Source organism: Engystomops pustulosus, chromosome 9, assembly GCF_040894005.1.
Source record: "Engystomops pustulosus chromosome 9, aEngPut4.maternal, whole genome shotgun sequence".
In the NCBI taxonomy this organism is placed as follows: domain Eukaryota; kingdom Metazoa; phylum Chordata; class Amphibia; order Anura; family Leptodactylidae; genus Engystomops; species Engystomops pustulosus.
Window position 1 is genome coordinate 49,706,484 of NC_092419.1, and position 19,369 is coordinate 49,725,852.

A 19,369-nucleotide genomic window follows, 5' to 3' on the forward strand; every position below is an offset into this window, starting at 1 on the left:
CCCTTTAGGGACACCATGCGCCACCTAACAGGTTCCATCTGGAGACTTCAGACAAAAATCTGTATCTCTGTTGGATCATTTTCTGTGCAGGTAGAAACTTTCCCATGTAAATAATAACAGATCCATAACTTCTCATAAAGATGATGAAAAAGCTACAAATGAAAAGATTTCTTGTCTAATAATTGTAAATAGCTAGAGCCCCGGAAAGATGTAATGATTTTTTTCTTATACTAAACAGCAATTTGATGTTTTGTGTTATAGGAATAATATTTGTAAAACACAAGATCAATGAATACCTGCAGACACTTTCTTCCTATTATCAGAAGTTTTTTTATTCAGATTGTAGCACTCGCCCACATTTTATCGCCCATTGATTTCCGTTTACATACTGAGGTGCAAAACATAATGGCCATCAGCAGGGAAAATTTATTAGGGATTCCAAAAATTATTGAATTATTTAATTTTCAGGACTGAAAAGAAGAAGGTTTTCCTCTGTGCACCAATTCTTACCTTGTGGATGAACATAACCATAGACGGCACCTACAAATCTCTGAACCTCTCTTACTAATTATTAATATTTCATGCGCAATGAATGAATTTTGTAAATTCTAAAACACAAATCTTATCAATTTGCCATGACTCATTACTGAAAGTGGCGCAGAGACACAGCAGAATGTGATGGTAGAAGTTTATGTCTCTATGACTAGAAAACTGTTCAAACCCAACATTATTGTCATCTTCTCTTTCTTACCGTACAAGTAGTTTTGTAACCGGTACATATAGGATGGATTAATAGGGGGGTTTTCACACAAATGCGTCCAGTCCATGATACACGGATAAGTGTTGATCACAATTTTTAGACGATACACGACACCGATCTGGGGTCTCCAAGTATCATAGTTTTATATAATTCACTTATATAATTATATATATATTCCTTATATGTAACTACCATGTTTTCCACATTTACTAAGCGCTTTGCGCCGCTTTGTTACACACTTCAGTCGGACTGTTCATGTTCTTCATGGCTAAAATGCCATGCACATGTATTTAAAGGAAACCTACCACGTGAAATAGTAGGTGTAAGTTGCAGATACCGAGCACCAGCTTTGGGGGAGCTGGTGCCGGAGCTTACTTTCGTTAGTGTCATAAACCGCTGTCGTGTCATAAACCACTATAAAGATTAAAAAGTGTTTAAACCGTGATACAGCGGTTTGTGACACTAACAGAAATAAGCTCCGGCACCAGCTCACCCTGAGCTGGTGCTCGGTATTTGCAGCTTACACCTACTATTTTACGTGGTAGGTTTCCTTTAAGAAGTGTCTATGCTGGGATTGCTGCACTCGACTGAATCGCGGCACCCAGCATTATAGACAGACAATACACTTTCAGTGAACTCGAGTTACCTGGTAAGTAAGTGTGCCCCAGTGTCTTATATTGCTCCTAAAGAGGAGCTAAGTCTTATTTTCAGGGGATGTCTTATTTTTCCATATTCACATTTGTTGTTGAACAAAAATTCAATATTTATTAATCAGTATAAAAATCTTAAAAAGTCTTTTGGGCACATGACCGCACACTAACCTAAAGATAGAGCATACTCTATCTTTTTGCAGGGTGCAGCCCGGATCGGTGCCACACATGTATGGCACCGTATCCCCACCGTGCCACTATTGCCGTCTATGGGGACGTACATGTGGCCGCAAATTTGCGGCCGCATGTACGGCCCCGCAGACGGCAGTGTGAATGAGCCCTATGGTGCATTTACCAATGTCTGTATTTATGAACAAAAAGCAACATTTTATATTGAAAGACCATTATGTCAGCAACTTTTCTAACATCCCTATAACTCTCAAAACTCTAAATTTGGTGCAGAATTTCGTGTGACTCCATTTCTGTTGAAATCATTGCCCCTAATCTCTCATGATTATCACTTTCCTTAAATGACCCCTTCTTGTCCAGGTAGCTGCTTGTATCACAACAGTCAGTGATTTTATCACATGAATTCTTCACCCATGTTATAACCTCTTGTAGTATCTAAATGATCTGCTAGTACTAATGTACAGTGTGGGGGCGCTGTAGTAATGGCGGCTGCTAGGTCTTATTTTCAGGGGAGGCCTTATATTTCTAAACTTGAATATAATTGTACTAGGTCTTAATTTTCAGGGAATCCCCATCACTGGGGCAGTGTTCAGTCTGTAAAGTATAGCCAACACATGGTTTGTGTATACAGGCGGTCCCCTACTTTAGGACACTCGACTTACAGACAACCCATAGTTACAGACAGACCCCTCTGACCTCTGGTAAAGATTTCTGAATGCTTTACTATAGTCCCAGATTGCAATAATCAGCTGTAAAGTGTCTGTAATGAAGCTTTATTGATTATCCTTTGTCCCATTACAGCAAAAAATGTTTAAACTCCAATTGTCACTGGGGCCAAAATTTTTTTTTACTGGATCTACAATTATAAAATATACAGTTTCAACTTACATACAAATTCAACTTAAGAACAAACCTCCAGACCCTATCTTGTACGTAACCCAGGGACTGCCTGTATAAGCTCTCGACTTTTGAAGTAATTTTTGCTGCAAGCTAAAAGTGAATCAAACAAGAAAGAGAAGAATAAGTCCTTCCGTATAGGAAACCTTTTGCGTGAATCTGAATCGGACCAGCAGGTCTTTCTGCTTCAGCACCTCAAAAAAATTCCTAATACTCTCCACATATGCAGTTCTTCAATGAAGCCCTGGCAGTAGATCTCAGCTTTACTACACAAGTGTCGGAGGCCGGAGCTATGCACATGAAAGCTTAGCTGTTATCATGGAGTTAAGTGAAAAATTTGAGATGTGCAAGGAAGAGTTTTTGGTAAAGGGATAGTACAGAGATTTAGGCTACTTGCACACGTTGCAGATTACATACAAATATCTGTGCCTGTGATAAAAAAAAATGTTGAGTAAATCAAATTTTTGATACATATTTTCTGATCCGCAGCAAATAAATATTATATCACATATTGGTGCAGAAAACATGTTCTGTGCCCAGTACCTGCAGCTCAGCTCCCACTCCAATGAATAAGATTTATACCACAGTCCGTGCACAGAGCAGAGCGTCCAGATCTAGTCTCTACAATCTATGATACATCTCCCTAAGGGCTCTTTCCCATAGGTGCTCAGCTCCCGTTGTGCATCCGTTGTGCTTTGTCTCCGTTGTGCCTCCATTTTGCTTCTGTTTTGTCTCCGCGTCCGCAAAATAAACCTGACGATTCACCATTGCTTTGAAAACATTCAGTTTCCTCAGAGAAAAAAACGGATGTTTCATCAGTTGTTTTTTTTTTGCGCACCCATAGATTTCTGTTGCCTTCTGTGATCTGCATCTGTGAAAAAAATAGGACATGTTTCATAATTTTTTCCACAGCAAAATAACAAGTCAATGCGAAAACACCCATTCCAATCAATGGTTGTTCTGCTCTATTACAAGATGTGTACAATGAAAAGCTGAAGCTGTGGATCCTTTATATCAGTGTTCCCCAACCACTGGTCCGCAGGCAGAGGAACTCTGTAAAAACAAAAAAAAACAAGACTCACCTTCAGTGTTCCCCTGCAGCAGTCTTCTCTACCCTTACTTAATTTCCACACTAATTTACTGCTCTGAGGGCGAGCGCCATGATGACGGACTTTGGCTGGGATAGGGGACACTGGTAGCAGAGGGTAATGGCACAATATAAGCCAGGCACACAGGGAGTTATGGTGGGACACCAGACCGCATCCCCTCCCCCCACCCACCAGTCCCTGGAGAAAATTTATATTTATAGCTAGTCTCTGGGTAAAAAAAGGCTGTGGAACATTGCTTTATATGATGGGGTCAGTCCAGAAGATAATATTGCCTATCATAGGTCTGTTAGGTACCTGTCAAGGCGATATAACCCTATAACCACCATCATGTCTCTATTGGCCTTTCCTCCCTTACCAGTACGTTATAGTCATGATACCAATGACAGAATAGGTATCATATTATCACTTAGATTACACTCACAATGTACATTAAATGTAAAGTAACAATACGTCTGAGCAATGTGATATTATAGAGATTACTATTAGGGGAGAAGCCACAGGAGACTAAAGGAATATTAGTGCAAGGTTATTTGTGTTGTAAGGTCGTCATGGTAACATTAACGTAAAAAGGATGGTTTAAGGATTTCTACAGATGAATATATATATATATATATCCACATATATAAGCGCATCCACCGGAATCACATTAGAATCATCATGAATGACAAGATATAGTTGTAACCTGTCAATCCTAGCTTTTACTCCTCTACAATCCATAAATATGGTTGAATGTTCCCTATTATAAACCACAATCCATGTGTAGATTCAGTAGCAAGAATCTGCAAGGAATATTATACCTTCCTACATGACACCATGTTTATAGTTTGTCTTATCTGTATTTGCTTCCTAGCAGAATACATTCTATTGTTCCTTGTTAACGGCAATTCCGGACAAAGGGACCTGTCCCCATGATCAATACTTTATCTGCGTCTTTGTGAGAAAACCTGCAAATATTTATATACATATTTGAGTGATGTTGGTAGTTTTTCCTTAGTATTTTAGGTTCAACTGTGTCTGGGGTAAAAGGCGGGTCACAGTCCTGACTACATATATCACAGGCTTTGTTTTTAAGGGAGTCACCTGAGTGTCACATTAACATTGAAGTCCATTTATGGTCAGACACTGCCATCTAGTGGTGGTGTTATAGAATGACAGCAGAATGTCACATTTTATATCTATTTATCTATGTTATATTAACATCTGTTTTTATTTGCAATAATAGTCCCAATCTGAAGACCATAATGTATATTTCAAACGATAGAAGTATTTTACACAAATCACAAATAAAAGACAATGCCAAATAAATTAAGTTACCAGGAATCAAATGTGCTTTATCAGCCAATCAAAAGCCAACTTACAACAAAAATAATACGAATTTTTGATGACAAACCCAGCCATTGATCATAGGATTTTTATCTGGGTCTTGTTTTGATAAATGAATGGGATATTACATAAGAGTCCTCTGACAGATACGGCTTATTGATCAGAGCAGAGAGCGGCTACAGAGAGAGGCTCACACTCAATAGGTGATCAATAGGTGCCATGTATTGGGGGAGCTGCTTAATGCGATAAGAGTTCATAATGGATGATGTGCAACCAGAAGACCCTCCAAACCATTATTAAGAGTGTTCTAGAGTAGTTAGCAACAACAAGGGAAAGTTACAAAAACTAGTTCTGAAGCAAATACATGAATTTTTGTCACGATTTACAGTTTCCACAAGGTGGGATCACCAGTGTTTTACTAGTCTTGTTCCAAAATCAAATGAATATGCACTTTCTTCCTGGAGAAAGAAAGATACCCTCTAGTGACCCCTAGTGGAGACATTGCAGCATGACTAAGGATATTGGCCAAATCAAAAACATAGCTATAGGAGGGGAAACTGTAAAATTTATATTGTAATATAAGAAAGGTGCCCCCGTATCGGTTGCCTGCGGGGGCCCCAATGGCTGCTATATTGCAATATAAATGGCACATGGAGGTGGAAGACATTCTTATAGGTGTTCCATCAGGTTCTTCTGATCAGATGGGTGGAACAGTTTCTCAATTTGTCCAGCAAAATAGACAAGTGAACACACTTTTATATTCAGGATAACCAACCTGGGACATATACTTATGTATGAAGATTTTAATATGCAAGTTTTCTGTCATTTTAAAGTCTGTTTTATTACATTTAATGCAACAAAAGAAGGATCCAGCACTCCAAGGATCCGATTCAAAATATAACTTTGTATTTTCTATATTAATAATAAATAATAATAATCTCTATTTATATAGCGCCATCATATTCCATAGTGCTTTACAAATCATAGGGGACATATACAAATAAAATACTACATATCAGAGTATTGTACAAAGCACCGCATACATACATAGCCTGCACCGGCACATCAACGCGTTTTAAGTCATGACATAAATCACCTGTGAAGCCTCAGGCCAATCTGTTCCCCTGAGAAGTCTTTAGGTGTCACGGTGATCTGAACCACACATTGTGGGATGGCAGACCCCTTGCAGATTTTGCAGGGATCCCAGGTTAGGCTTCCTCTACTAGCTTTAGAAATTTGGTGATAGTGTTCCATGATCAGTTTCCACCTCCTTGTTACACATAGAAAATATTCATACATTTCATAGTATTTGTCATAAGATCAGACATAAACTGTGTTATAAATGTTTCCCATAACTTCCTGCCTTCCTGGTGTAGTAATGACTATTGACAATGCTATGACTCCCTCCTATCGAATACTGTGATCTCAGTGGATTATGTTATCTAGAAAACACGTGTAAATGAAACCTCGGCCACAGAGAAAAATCTAATGTCATTTGTGTGTTTTCTTTTCTATTTTAAGGTATGACCCTGAAGGACATTTAACAAACGCAACCTTTCCAACTGGAGAAGTCAGCAGTTTCCACAGCGATATGGAAAAATCCACTCGGGTTGAGCTTGACACTTCAAACAAGGAAAATGTTATCACCACCACTAATATATCAGCGACCAGCATTATATATGCTCTAAAGCAAGGTAACACTGCAGCCAGAGCAGTCAGTGATCACAGGGCAGGTTATCATATTTAATAAACTGTGGCACTCATCGGAGTACAGGAACTATATCCAGACATGAAACAATTCCCTATTCAGCTTACTGGAGACTATATTTTACTATAAATACTTTACACTTTTTCTTGGTTGTATATAGAAAGTGCACTTGGTGAACGAACCTCAGGCCACTTTTTACATGGTTAGTATTTGGTCAGTATATTGCATCAGTATTTGCAGGCCAAATTCAGAACTGGCTCAAACACTTTTAAAATTCACATTCACAATTTTATGGGCTTTCTAAAGTAGGAGTTATCTCCAAGATGGCCACCACTGGAAACTAAGTTCTATTATCCTTCAGTTCTCAGTAACTTCTCCTCCCTCTTATACTCCACTCCCAGTGATGCTCTGTTCTATAGTAATTATGTGTAAGGCCCGTTCCACACTTGCGACGAACTCGCATCACACTCGCAATGCATGCTGCCCGGATCGCATGGCCCAAACGCTGCAAACCGGAACGGAACTCAGCATGCCAGCTCCGTTCCGGTTTGCAGCATTAGGGCTGTGTGATACGGGCAGCATGCGTTGCGAGTTCATCGCATCACACTCGCAGGTGTGGAACGGGCCTATCTGCCATGAATGCCCAAGAACTCACTGAGATGGGTCTCGCCACAACACCGGTCATACTGACTGAACTGCAATCAACCAACTACAGCCACATTAGTGGTGATCACATGACCTGCAGGTGCGGGACATGTGATGTGAACATGTGACCAGCGGCCATCTTGTGTCCTGTGTCTCCTCTACAGGGATAAAATCACAGGACCGATTTAAAGGGCCAGTAGCATTTTAATTCTCCATTACAGTCTATGTCCAAAGCATTTTCTACTAAGGGGTGCAAATTTTTAAATAACAACTAATTATATATTAGCTTATAATGATCTATTTGAATGTGAATTATACTTATTCCTGGGATGCCCCTTTAATATAAGAGACTATTGCTCTACCAGGAGCTTTATATGGCAACTATCTGTTTTGTGATGTATTGTTCTTGTTTGGAGTTTTGTGATCGATGCTGAAGATTATAGGGGGCATCCTTTTTCTTTTCTATTAGATTTTGCCTGTTCTTTTATGTGCAAACTACTTGCACATGTATTTAAGAAATGTCCGCACCACATATGTGTCGCACGCGACTCATGTAGCGTTTTTTGTAGCAGTTGCACTATACCCGATGCAACCCAAATTCCTGCACATAAAGGGCCATTCTAGTGCGCAGTTGGAATGTGTGCGCCACATTTATCATGCAGTGTCCAACAGAATTGTGTTGCATGCTCCATGTTAAAGGTGCGCCAAAACCATATGGTGCATTCTATTGGAGCAAGAGGGCGCCAGATTTATGAAGAATGGGTGCCACAATTCCTGAATCTGGTGCACCCTGCACATTTTGCACTGTTTTTGATAAATGTGGGCCAATGATTTTAATGAACCTATGAACATGAAGGATTATTTTCCACTGAACCACTGTGGAGACTGTAGATACACGTTGTGAGAATTGTGACTATCCGCAGGGAGGGGGCGGTGCCAGATCATGGATTGCCTGTGAATGGCGGGGACGTATAGCCTGCCCCGGGTTCTGATGAAAGTTATAGCACAGTTCAATGCCAGGCAGCACATGGCATAGAACTGAGCTGTATACCATCATCTCAAGATATATATCAAGAGAATGAAGCCTCTTGATATATTTTTAAACATATATTTTGCTGATCAAGGCCAACATCAAGCTCTGGTGTACAAAGCGGCAAAGCTTAATATATCTGCCCCACGTGTGATAGAATACACAGAACACTTGCAAGTCTTTTCCATATACAATCTCTTATATGTATTACACTTGGTTCTGGCTCACAGTGAGGGCATGTTCACACATGGGGGCACATTTACATACCTGTCCCGTTGACGCGGCCAATCCAGAATGTCCGACGAGGATTCGGGTCTGCCATGATTCACTAAGATTGTGCGGCCAATTTCCTGCATGTGTCGCTTCCCCCTTTAAGGTCCGCTGGAGTTCACCTTCTTCTTCCCGGTGTATGTTGGTGCTGATCTTGCAACACAATTTGGTTTTTTAAATTCTGCAGTTTGTCTGAATCAGTCGAGTTTTCCGACGCCACGCCTCCGATTTGTGTCGCATGCGAGCCGACACCGATGAGCCACAATCCGATAGCATGCGCCAAAAACCCGGGGCAATTCAGGGCAAATCGGAAATGCATTGTATTTACAAACACGATGCACATGCTCAGGGGTAGGTTCGGTCCAATCACATCTGCATTTCCAGTGAAACGCATGAGATGGGTAACCAGCAACTAATGTTTTTCATATAGACTGGACCAACCCACTACTGTATGTGTATGGAGGCATTTTCATGCTTTCTCACAGATTACTTCAGGGGAAATGTTTAGCTCAACAGCTAATTATTTTGTTCTCAAGAGATAAAAGATACTTTGCAACTGCTTATTGCCTTCTCCCTATTCACAACACATGCACTCTGGGCTGCCTCTAGCTTGCACATCTGGAAGGATTTTTGTTATGACAACTATGGTCCTCAGCAGTATCCTGACAACATTGGAGCCACATTCATCTTTATCTTTTCACAACAAGCAGTGGTAGTAGATCAGTCAACACAGAATCCAAATAAGAAATCATAGGCTTGTCTGGTCCTGAATCTACCATACAGATCCCAAAACAAACTCCTCAGTTTATACCTTCTATGAGATCATGAATAAAAATATTTAATAATAAGTGGCCACAATACTGACCCCTATGGCACCTCACTGGTAAGTTTGACCCAATCTGACAATGTACCATTAATGAAGACCCTCTGCTTTCTATCATTAAGCCAAATGATTACCTGAACACAAAGGTTTTCCCCTAATCCCAACAGTCTCATTTAATGTATTTCCCTTTTATGCAGCACTGTATCAAATGCCTTGGAACAGTCCAGATACACAACATCCACAGCCTCAGGTCCAGACTCATAAAAACTGAGCAGGACTCATGCCGATGCTGGGTTATAAGGTTATGTACAGTGAGATACTCCCAAATAGCATCTCTAACCATATTCAACATCCAAGCCCTGAGCTCTTTGATTAAGGCCCAAGCACAAAGCTAATGAAGACAATGGGGTCTCATTGGTAAAGAAGTGATACAAAGTGCATTTCCAGACCACTATATATAGATGTAATGTAATATACATGAATGATGAACTTATGATTCTGTTCTTCTATATTGCAGAGAACACAATCAACACCTATCGTGTTAACCCTGATGGCTCTCTACGGGTCACCTTTGCCAGCGGGATGGAAATCAGCCTGAATGCAGAGCCCCACATACTGGCAGGAGTGGTCAGTCCAACTCTGGGGAAATGTAATATCTCGCTTCCTGGGGAGCACAGCCCAAATCTCATTGAGTGGCGACAACGAAAGGAGCAGAACAAAGGCAATATCTCCTCTTTTGAAAGACGCTTAAGGGTAAGGCTTTATCTCTGTCATATTACTACCTTGCTGTAATAAATTACAATCCTTCTGCTGTGTTCTTGCTGTGTGGGAAGAACCAATTTGTTTCATGTACTGTAATTGCAAAACAGGAATCATCTTGGTGGTGTTACATTGTGAATTGACTTTGAGAGCTTAAAGGAAAACCATAATCCTTGGCAAAGATATGCTATCTATTTTTTTCAGTTCCTAGGAAAAATCTTAAAATCTTTACTACTACAAACCATGGGTGATAAAGAGGATACAAATACCTTTTTCATATAGTTTTGCTGAATGAATGACACAAACCCCTCCCCCAAGTTTCTTCCACAAATTGTATTAAACCCATCAAAAAATAGGATATTTATAGGATATCTTACAGAAAAAAATGCTTCCTTTTCCACTTTTTCTGCCAACCTGCAGCTGATATTTACTGTCAAATGCCTCCTTAATCCACATTGGACTCTTAAAATGTTCTGTCAGTTTACTAAGGTCTGACATTACATGTTTATAGAAGTTTATGGAGAGTGGAGGGGGGTAGAATATGGAATATGCTGCTGCTAAGGCTGGCTACAGATGAATGTCCTTAGTGGAAACCGGAACATGTACTGTCAGATTATAGTCATAATTATTTTTTTTACCGGTTTTCTATTAGTACACATTAAACCCAGCACTTAAAACAATGCCACCACATAAGTACTCTACCCACTACACAAATGTATTATACCCATTGCATTTTGTGTAAAAAAAAAAAAAAAAGAAACTCCAACTAGTTTTTATTTATTATTAAAAAAAATTAAATTGTTTCACCTATATCTCTGATTTTGCTCCCAGCAAACACTAATGTGTTAAATAAATTACACATAAGCATCTACTCGATTAAAACTGTCTACAACATATGTATGAACTGAAGCTTCAGCAAGAATATAACATAAAAAAAAACGGGAGGCCCCAGACATTACTGTTAGATTACTTCACATTCCGAGCACTACACATAAAAGTGGCAGATTAGATAAATTCCCCTCCCTAGGCATTTGACTATGAATTATGACTCGAGCATAAAGTCATAAATCAATGTCATCAAAACCGATCCTCTGTCTCCATATTTTTGACCCTTTTGAAATTAAATACTTATGCATCTTTATGAATTCTGCATGGAGTTTCTGCACTTGAGATGTAATAATTGTTTACTGCCTTCAGAGCGAATCATTCTTCAACAATATGGTTTAAAAAACTGTTTTACCAAGTGTTTCTTTAGTGTACCTTTGAATCCTTGCTTCATGCTGCCACTTATTAAAGTACCAGTTTTGGCTCAGTTCTTGTTTGCGCCAGGATTTCCATTACACTCTTTAGAAGAGCTTAAAGGGAACCTGTCACCAAACCATTACAGAAGTACCTCCTCCTATGTTCAGCCCTTAGAGGTCCTTTTAGCAACCTTTTAGGTTGCATTATGAATGCAAAATCATCTTTTATTCTTTTGTACAGTGCAGTCAGGCAACCCCACCTCCTGTAGTCAGTCAACCCCGCCCCTTACAGTCAGTTTGCTCTGCCCATTCATTGCATCTGTCGGGTCAGCGCGGCCTTCTAGATCTTCATATAGCCAGAGAATGACATCACAATTAAGAGGCATGACTGGGATGCCAGATGCATGGAGTAGGCACAGCAAACTGACTACAGGAGGTGGGGTTTCCTGGCTACAGGAGACAGGGTTGCTTAACTGCATTGGCTTATCTACTTTAAAGAAGCATGATCTGAGACAAGCTTGAACTTCCTGCCAAGCAGGTAGTACCTCAGAGAGTCCAATGCCCATTTTATTTCCAGGCACTCTCGTTCTACAATAGAATTATTTTTTTTTAACATGAATTCAGTTTTCTACTCAAGTAGATAACAGGGTGCTCTTCTCCATTAACCTCCTAAGACATAACAGCCCCTAATCCCACCTCTGAGGCATCAGTCTTTATGATGAACTCTTTAGAGAAATCTGGGGCCATCAGAACTGGCTGTCTACACAACACAGACTTTAACTCTTTAAATGCTTGTTCAGTCTCAGGGGATCCATTTTACGAAAATCATTACAAAAGCGCCAGCTTCCATTTGGATTCGGAACTAAAACAATGGGGCTGAACCATTCACTTTTAGATTTTTCAATTACACCCAAACTCAACATTCTGTGGACCTCCTCAGAGATGGCCTGTCTACTGGCTTCTGGAATTCTGTATGGTTTTACCCTAACTTTAACCTGTAGTCTTGTAATGATTTCATGCTCAACAACATTCGTACACCCCTGCAAGCTTGAGAACATATCCTTGTTGTGTTGTAAAAATTCTTTACATTCCTGTTTTTGGGAACAAGATAAAGTATTGGCAACTGTCACCTTACTATACTCTAATTCGGTGACTAAGGAAGCACTCATTGCTACCAGTGACTCCCTTTCCTTCCATGGCTTAATGAGGTTGACATGATATAGTTGTACCATTTTCCTTTTTCCCAGCTGATGCACCTTATAAAAGACATTAAAAACTTTTTCAAGAATCTCAAAAGGACCCTGCCACTTAGCCAAAAATTTGCTCAAACAGTGGGTACCAGTATGAGGACACGGTAACCTGGGACAAATTCTCTTATTCTAGCAGACCGATTGGATATCCTGCATTGTGCTTCTTGGGCCCTCTGTATATGCTCTCTCACTATTGGCATCACCTTGGAAATCCTTTCCTGCATTTGTGCCACATGATCAATAACGCTCATGTATGGGGTGTTTTCAGATTCCCACGTCTCCTTAGTTATGTCAAGCAGACCTCGGGGGTGCCTACCATACAGCAATTCAAATAAGGAGAATCCTGTAGAGGTTTGAGGGACTTCCCTAATGGAGAACAACAAATAGAGTAACAAACAGTCCCAATCTTTACCATCTTTCATCACTATTTTTTTTAACATTAACTTTAAGGTTTTATCAAAATGTTCTACCAGTCCGTCAGTCTGGGGATGGTATAAGGAAGTTCCTAGCTGCTTAATCTTTAGTATCTTACATAATTCTTTCATCACCTTCGACATGAATGGCGTTCCCTGGTCAGTCAGGATTTCTTTGGGAAGACCCACTGTGGTACACATATGGATCAAAACTATCGTACCCAAAGGGAAAAATCCCTTAAAGGAGAAAAGCCAAACTGAAAGAATGTATACTCATAAAATATTGAAAAGCTTTATTTCATACAATACATTAAAGCTTTAAAACATCCAGGTGGTGGCAGAGGAAAAAGTGGGCATCACCGGACACAATATGGAGGATAATATAGACATGTGGAAAGGGGTAGGAAATAGATTGGGCTTTCAATGTGAATCATCAGTACTGCTGCAACACATGCACTTCCAACACTTGGGTAAGATAATTGTAACGCTGTGATGGTCTGTTTCTTTACTTGACTTCTGTATTTAAACCTGCATGTGTTGCAGCAGTACTGATGATTCACATTGATGGATGTTTTAAAGTTTTATTGTATTGTATGAAATAAAGCTTTTCAATATTTTATGAGTATACATTCTTTCAGTTTGGCTTTTCTCCTTTAAGGTATTTTTCCCTTTGGGTACAATAGGTTTGATGCATAGTTATTAGCCATAACTTTGGGTGCAATATCTGGGGATCCATACAAGTGGACAATAGTAATGTGATGATCCCGTCTTTCCTGTTCCAATATTGTCTTTGGGGTACACATATGGAATAGCTCACGTGCAATACACTTAGTTGATGTGTTTCTCAATGGAATTGCCTCGGGACATCTGGTGGCATAATCCAAAACCACTAAAATGTATTGTTGCCCCCTAGCAGACCTAACTAAGGACCAACTGGGTCCATGGCTATGCTCTCAAACGGTACCTCAATTACAGGAAGGTGTACCAAAGGGCTTTTGAAACGAAATACAGGGCATTAATCTGGCAAGTGGGGCATGATTTACAGTAGCTTTCAATTTCTCTATAGCAGCCGAGCCAATAGAACCTCTGAAGGATATTCTCTCTTGTCATATCGGTGGCTAAATGACCCCCCAAGGCATGAGTGTAGGCTAGATCCAATACCACTTTTCTAAATGGACCCGGAACAACTAACTGTTCTACCACATCATTATTTGCTTAAGTAACACAGTAAAACAAATTGCTGCTTACTTCAAAAAAACGATACTGTCTATCAGCGCCGGGCTCTTGGGGAACACCATTAAGAACTGTCACATTCTATAAAGCATTCTTTAGTGTTGGGTCTTGCCACTGTGCAGTTCCAGAATTTACCCAATTCACCTCAAGTTCTGTCAAGGTTAGGTCAGACTCTGAGATATTCCCTTCATCCCCAACCAACACCTCCAGGGGAAAATTTTCTGAATTTTTTTCACTACCTTGAGGCTCACACATAGGGAACACATTATTAACAGTGGTAACTTGGGTATCACAGCTCCCAAAACAGAGGAAAGTCACATCTGATAATGATTGCATGTATTAAGTCTTTAACAATACCCACTTGGTGTGACACAGACCCACATCCAGTAGCAATAATCACTTCAGCCACCGGATAGTCTTTGACATCTCCATGTACACCCTTTCCCCTTACAATTTTTCCTGGGACATGCAGCACCTGTGAGAAATTACCACAAACAAGCTTCACCAGGCTTCCAGAGTCCAAAAGAACAGTCATCATGGTATCATTGATAGTCACCTGGCACATCTGTGGCCCCCTGGCCTGATATGGCTCAGCACTGCAGACAGGTTGTACCAACAAGGAGCAATGTGTCAGGCTTGCGGGATGTGGATCCGCTGGACCACTGCAGACGATGACTCAAGCCACTACCTGGGACCGGAGTCTAAGTGGTACCCGGTTTTCACCAGAGCCCGCCGCAAAGCGGGTTAGACAAGCTGCGGCGTGGTACCACCAGGTCATTCCTCAGGCGTGACTTGTCTGCAGTGGCGGCCAAGGTTGAGGTACAGAAACAGCAGTCAAGCTCGAGGTCACAGTCCAGGCACAGGGTCAGGGCAGGCGGCAGAGATGCAACGTCAGAATCCAAACCGGGGTCAGCAACAGGAGGTCCAAGCAGAAGGGTACGGGAACACAGAACTCACGACAGCAATACGGAGGGACACTGGAACACGGGAACACGGAGGTAGTCAGGCAACACAGGAACACGGAGGGAGCCAGACACGCAGGAGACACTGGAACGCAGTAGACACTGGAACGCAGGCAAATCGCAACAGAGCTTTCTCTAAGGCTGTGAGGCACAAAGATCCGGCAGGGCTTGCAGGAAGAGGCAGACTTATATAGATTTGGGCAATATGGCCAGCGCCAATTAATGGCGCGCTGGCCCTTTAAATTTCCTGGAAGTGTTGCGCGCGCCCTAAGGCGCGGGACCGCGCGCAGACGGAGCGAGGCCGGGACTCGGGAGCGGGGAGAGGTGAGACGCGCTGGCGCGGCGCCTGCGGGGAGCGAGAGGCACGGGTGAGCCCGCGACCCGCGATGTGGGTTGCGGGTCCACCCGTGACACAATGTTGAGCCAGATCACACTCCATGGTTTCTGTCATCACAGGACATTGAGCAGAAACGTGTCCAGGGTTTTGACACTTCCAACAAATTATTTGGGGAGACTGAGTTGTAGGAGCGGTTTCCACTGCCTACTGTTTCTTGCTTTCTGTAGATTGTCTCCACTCTCCGGCAGACTTCAATATTCTCCTACTAGGCAGAGGGCGAACTTTCTGGTTCCAGTGAGGTAATTTTACCTCACCACCAAGCTCCACCACCAGGTCATCTGCATTCTGGGGATCTCACTGGGCAACCCAGCGCTGAACTTGCACAGGAAGAGCATGGACATAGCGATCAATCAGAACCCTTTCCACCATCTGCTCTTTTGTAGAGGAATAGGTCAAACATTTGTGACCTTGATTGTTTCTCTTTGCAGAAAGTCCTTTGCTGCAAGTATTTCAGCCTTTAATCTGCTATAGTCCGTTGAATCCTGCAAGGTGAAGTCATGATAAGCTTTTTGTGGCTCACCTGTCAAGTATGGAGCCAGCACTTCAGCCCACTGGTCTACAGGCAAATTTTCTCTGTCTGCAATTCATTCAAAAACAGTAAGATAAGCCTCCACATCATCCTCAGTGGTCATCTTCTGCAAGGAAACTTGTACTTTCTTTTTTATAATTACATCTGATATTAACCAGCTATGGTGACAACCTGTGGTACAGTCACTGCTTCTCTTAAAGCAGCCATTTGCTCCATAAGAAGGAGCTGCTGCTGGGCTTGTAAGGCCTTTGCATGAACCTTCTGCTGCTGTGCCATGCTTCTTGCTGTTGTTCGAGTTTGGCTTGCATCATCTGTTGCAGGGGCGTAACTACAGCGGTAGCAGCCATAGCAGCCGCTATGGGGCCTGCAGTTTCAGGGGGCCCGTCATCCGACCACACACAATAAAGAATGGAGCATATGCACCATTATATCTATATTGTACTGCACATTGTCCAGCATAATATGTATACAACATATACTGTGATGTATATATGCAGTATCTGTGATGTGTATATGGTGTCTGTATACACTGTATGTGAGTATGTTGCATATGGCACTGTATGTGTGTGTATATGCTGTGTGTGCACATGAGTGTATTTATATGTGATTGTAACTCGCATATGTGAGTATACTAATATGTACAGTCACCGGCCACTTTATTAGGTACACCATGCTAGTAACGGGTTGGACCCCCTTTTGCCTTCAGAACTGCCTCATTTCTTCGTGGCATAGATTCAACAAGGTGCTGGAAGCATTCCTCAGAGATTTTGGTCCATATTGAAATGATGGCATCACACAGTTGCCGCAGATTTGTCGGCTGCACATCCATGATGCGAATCTCCCGTTCCACCACATCCCAAAGATGCTCTATTGGATTGAGATCTGGTGACTGTGGAGGCCATTTGAGTACAGTGAACTCATTGTAATGTTCAATAAACCAGTCTGAGATGATTCCAGCTTTATGACATGGCGCATTATCCGGCTGAAAGTAGCCATCAGATGTTGGGTACATTGTGGTCATAAAGGGATGGACATGGTCAGCAACAATACTCAGGTAGGCTGTGGCATTGCAACGATGCTCAATTGGTACCAAGGGGCCCAAAGAGTTCCAAGAAAATATTCCCCACACCATGACACCACCACAACCAGCCTGAACCGTTGATACAAGGCAGGATGGATCCATGCTTTCATGTTGTTGACGCCAAATTCTGACCCTACCATCCGAATGTTGCAGCAGAAATCGAGACTCATCAGACCAGGCAACGTTTTTCCAATCTTCTACTGTCCAATTTCGATGAGCTTGTGAAAATTGTAGCCTCAGTTTCCTGTTCTTAGCTGAAAGGAGTGGCACCCGGTGTGGTCTTCTGCTGCTGTAGCCCATCTGCCTCAAAGTTCGACGTACTGTGCATTCAGAGATGCTCTTCTGCCTACCTTGGTTGTAACGGGTGGCGATTTGAGTCACTGTTGCCTTTCTATCAGCTCGAACCAGTCTGCCCATTCTCCTCTGACATCAACAAGGCATTTCCGCCCACAGAACTGCCGCTCTTTGGATGTTTTTTCTTTTTCGGACCATTCTCTGTAAACCTTAGAGATGGTTGTGCGTGAAAATCCCAGTAGATCAGCAGTTTCTGAAATACTCAGACCAGACCAGCCCTTCTGGCACCAACAACCATGCCACGTTCAAAGGCACTCAAATCACCTTTCTTCCCCATACTGATGCTCGGTTTGAACTGCAGGAGATTGTCTTGACCATGTCTACATGCCTAAATGCACTGAGTTGCCGCCATGTGATTGGCTGATTAGAAATTAAGTGTTAACGAGCAGTTGGACAGGTGTACCTAATAAAGTGGCCGGTGAGTGTATATTTTTTAAGTCGGAAGGGGGGCCCCATGCAGTAGCCTGCTAGGGGGCCCTGTCTCTCCTAGTTACTCCACTGATCTGTTGGATAAGTTCCTCCATTGCCATGCCTATTTGCAGTCCTACAGCCAATTTTAACCAGGACATTCAGAGATTTCAGCTTCAATGCTGCCTTCAATGCTGGCTGCTGTTGCCCCTAGCAATGGCTGTTCGCATCCAAAACACCATATGTGGGAAATGGGACCCTTCAGACTTGTTGTCTGGCACAAATTCACATCCAGAACAGGTTTGTCCAAATAACAGTCCAAAAATTTATTTAACACAGTCCAACAGGAACATCACAAGCTTCAGCATGAAACAAAAATATAATGTCCTGAGTTTCAGGGTAGCAGTACAAAAGGAATAGTCCAATTACGGCTCTCACCGAGCTTTTCTGGCTTTTGCTCCCGCTGTGCAATCCAGTTGGTCATCTCTTTAGAACAACAACACCCAGCAACTCTTGCCTCTGTCTATTTTCTCCTTAACAATCTGAACACCAACATCTGCAGCTAAAGGGTCAGGTATATAACAGGTCATGGAGTATGGAGAGGAGCAATCAAGGCAGAAACCCTGCAACATCTAAACCCTGGATCTAAAGTCCAGTTAAAATATCATGGCCCCTAAAGAATTCAGACCAGGAACCTTAAAGGGACATACTGGTCATCAATCACTCTACCAAGTGAAGGTTTACACCGCCAATACATGTGAGGTGCATTACCATATATTATTGTGTAAATTGAGACACAACTCTGAGATCCCTGTGAATTTGAACACAGTTTCCTTGGCTGCAGCTGCACCTTTCCAAATTTGACTGGATCAGTTGTAGAAGGTCTGGGAAATATCGGTGTTCAGTAGAGATGAGCGAACATACTCGTTCGAGCATTAGCGTACTCGAAACTGCTCGTTGCTCGGACGAATACTTCGCCCGCTCGAGAAAATGGCAGCTCCCGCCATTTTGCTTTTTGGCGGCCAGAAACAGAGCCAATCACAAGCCAGGAGACTCTGCACTCCACCCAGCATGACGTGGTACCCTTACACGTCGATAGCAGTGGTTGGCTGGCCAGATCAGGTGACCCTGGGATAGACTAGCCGCTGCCCGCGCTGCTCGGATCATTCTGTGTCTGGATGCCGCTAGGGAGAGAGCTGCTGCTGGTCAGGGACAGCGTTAGGGTGCTAGTAGATTACTGTTAGGCAGGAGTGATTCAACAAGAACCCAACAGCCCTTCTTAGGGCTACAATAACGTTATACTTTTTTTTTTTTGTTTGCTTGTGGCTGGGCTTGCTG

General features: G+C 42.0%; 1 protein-coding gene across 9 annotated transcripts in view; it reads left to right on the forward strand.

The window, feature by feature from the left end:
- TENM1 (teneurin transmembrane protein 1) overlaps positions 1–19,369 on the forward strand; it is a 490,610-nt gene that overhangs the window by 444,470 nt on the left and 26,771 nt on the right. For all 9 annotated transcript variants that reach the window (XM_072124023.1, XM_072124021.1, XM_072124025.1 and 6 more), the window contains 2 exons: positions 6,450–6,622; positions 9,922–10,157. In XM_072124023.1, coding sequence (XP_071980124.1) covers positions 6,450–6,622; positions 9,922–10,157 — 409 coding nt within the window. The remainder of the gene's footprint in view (positions 1–6,449; positions 6,623–9,921; positions 10,158–19,369) is intronic.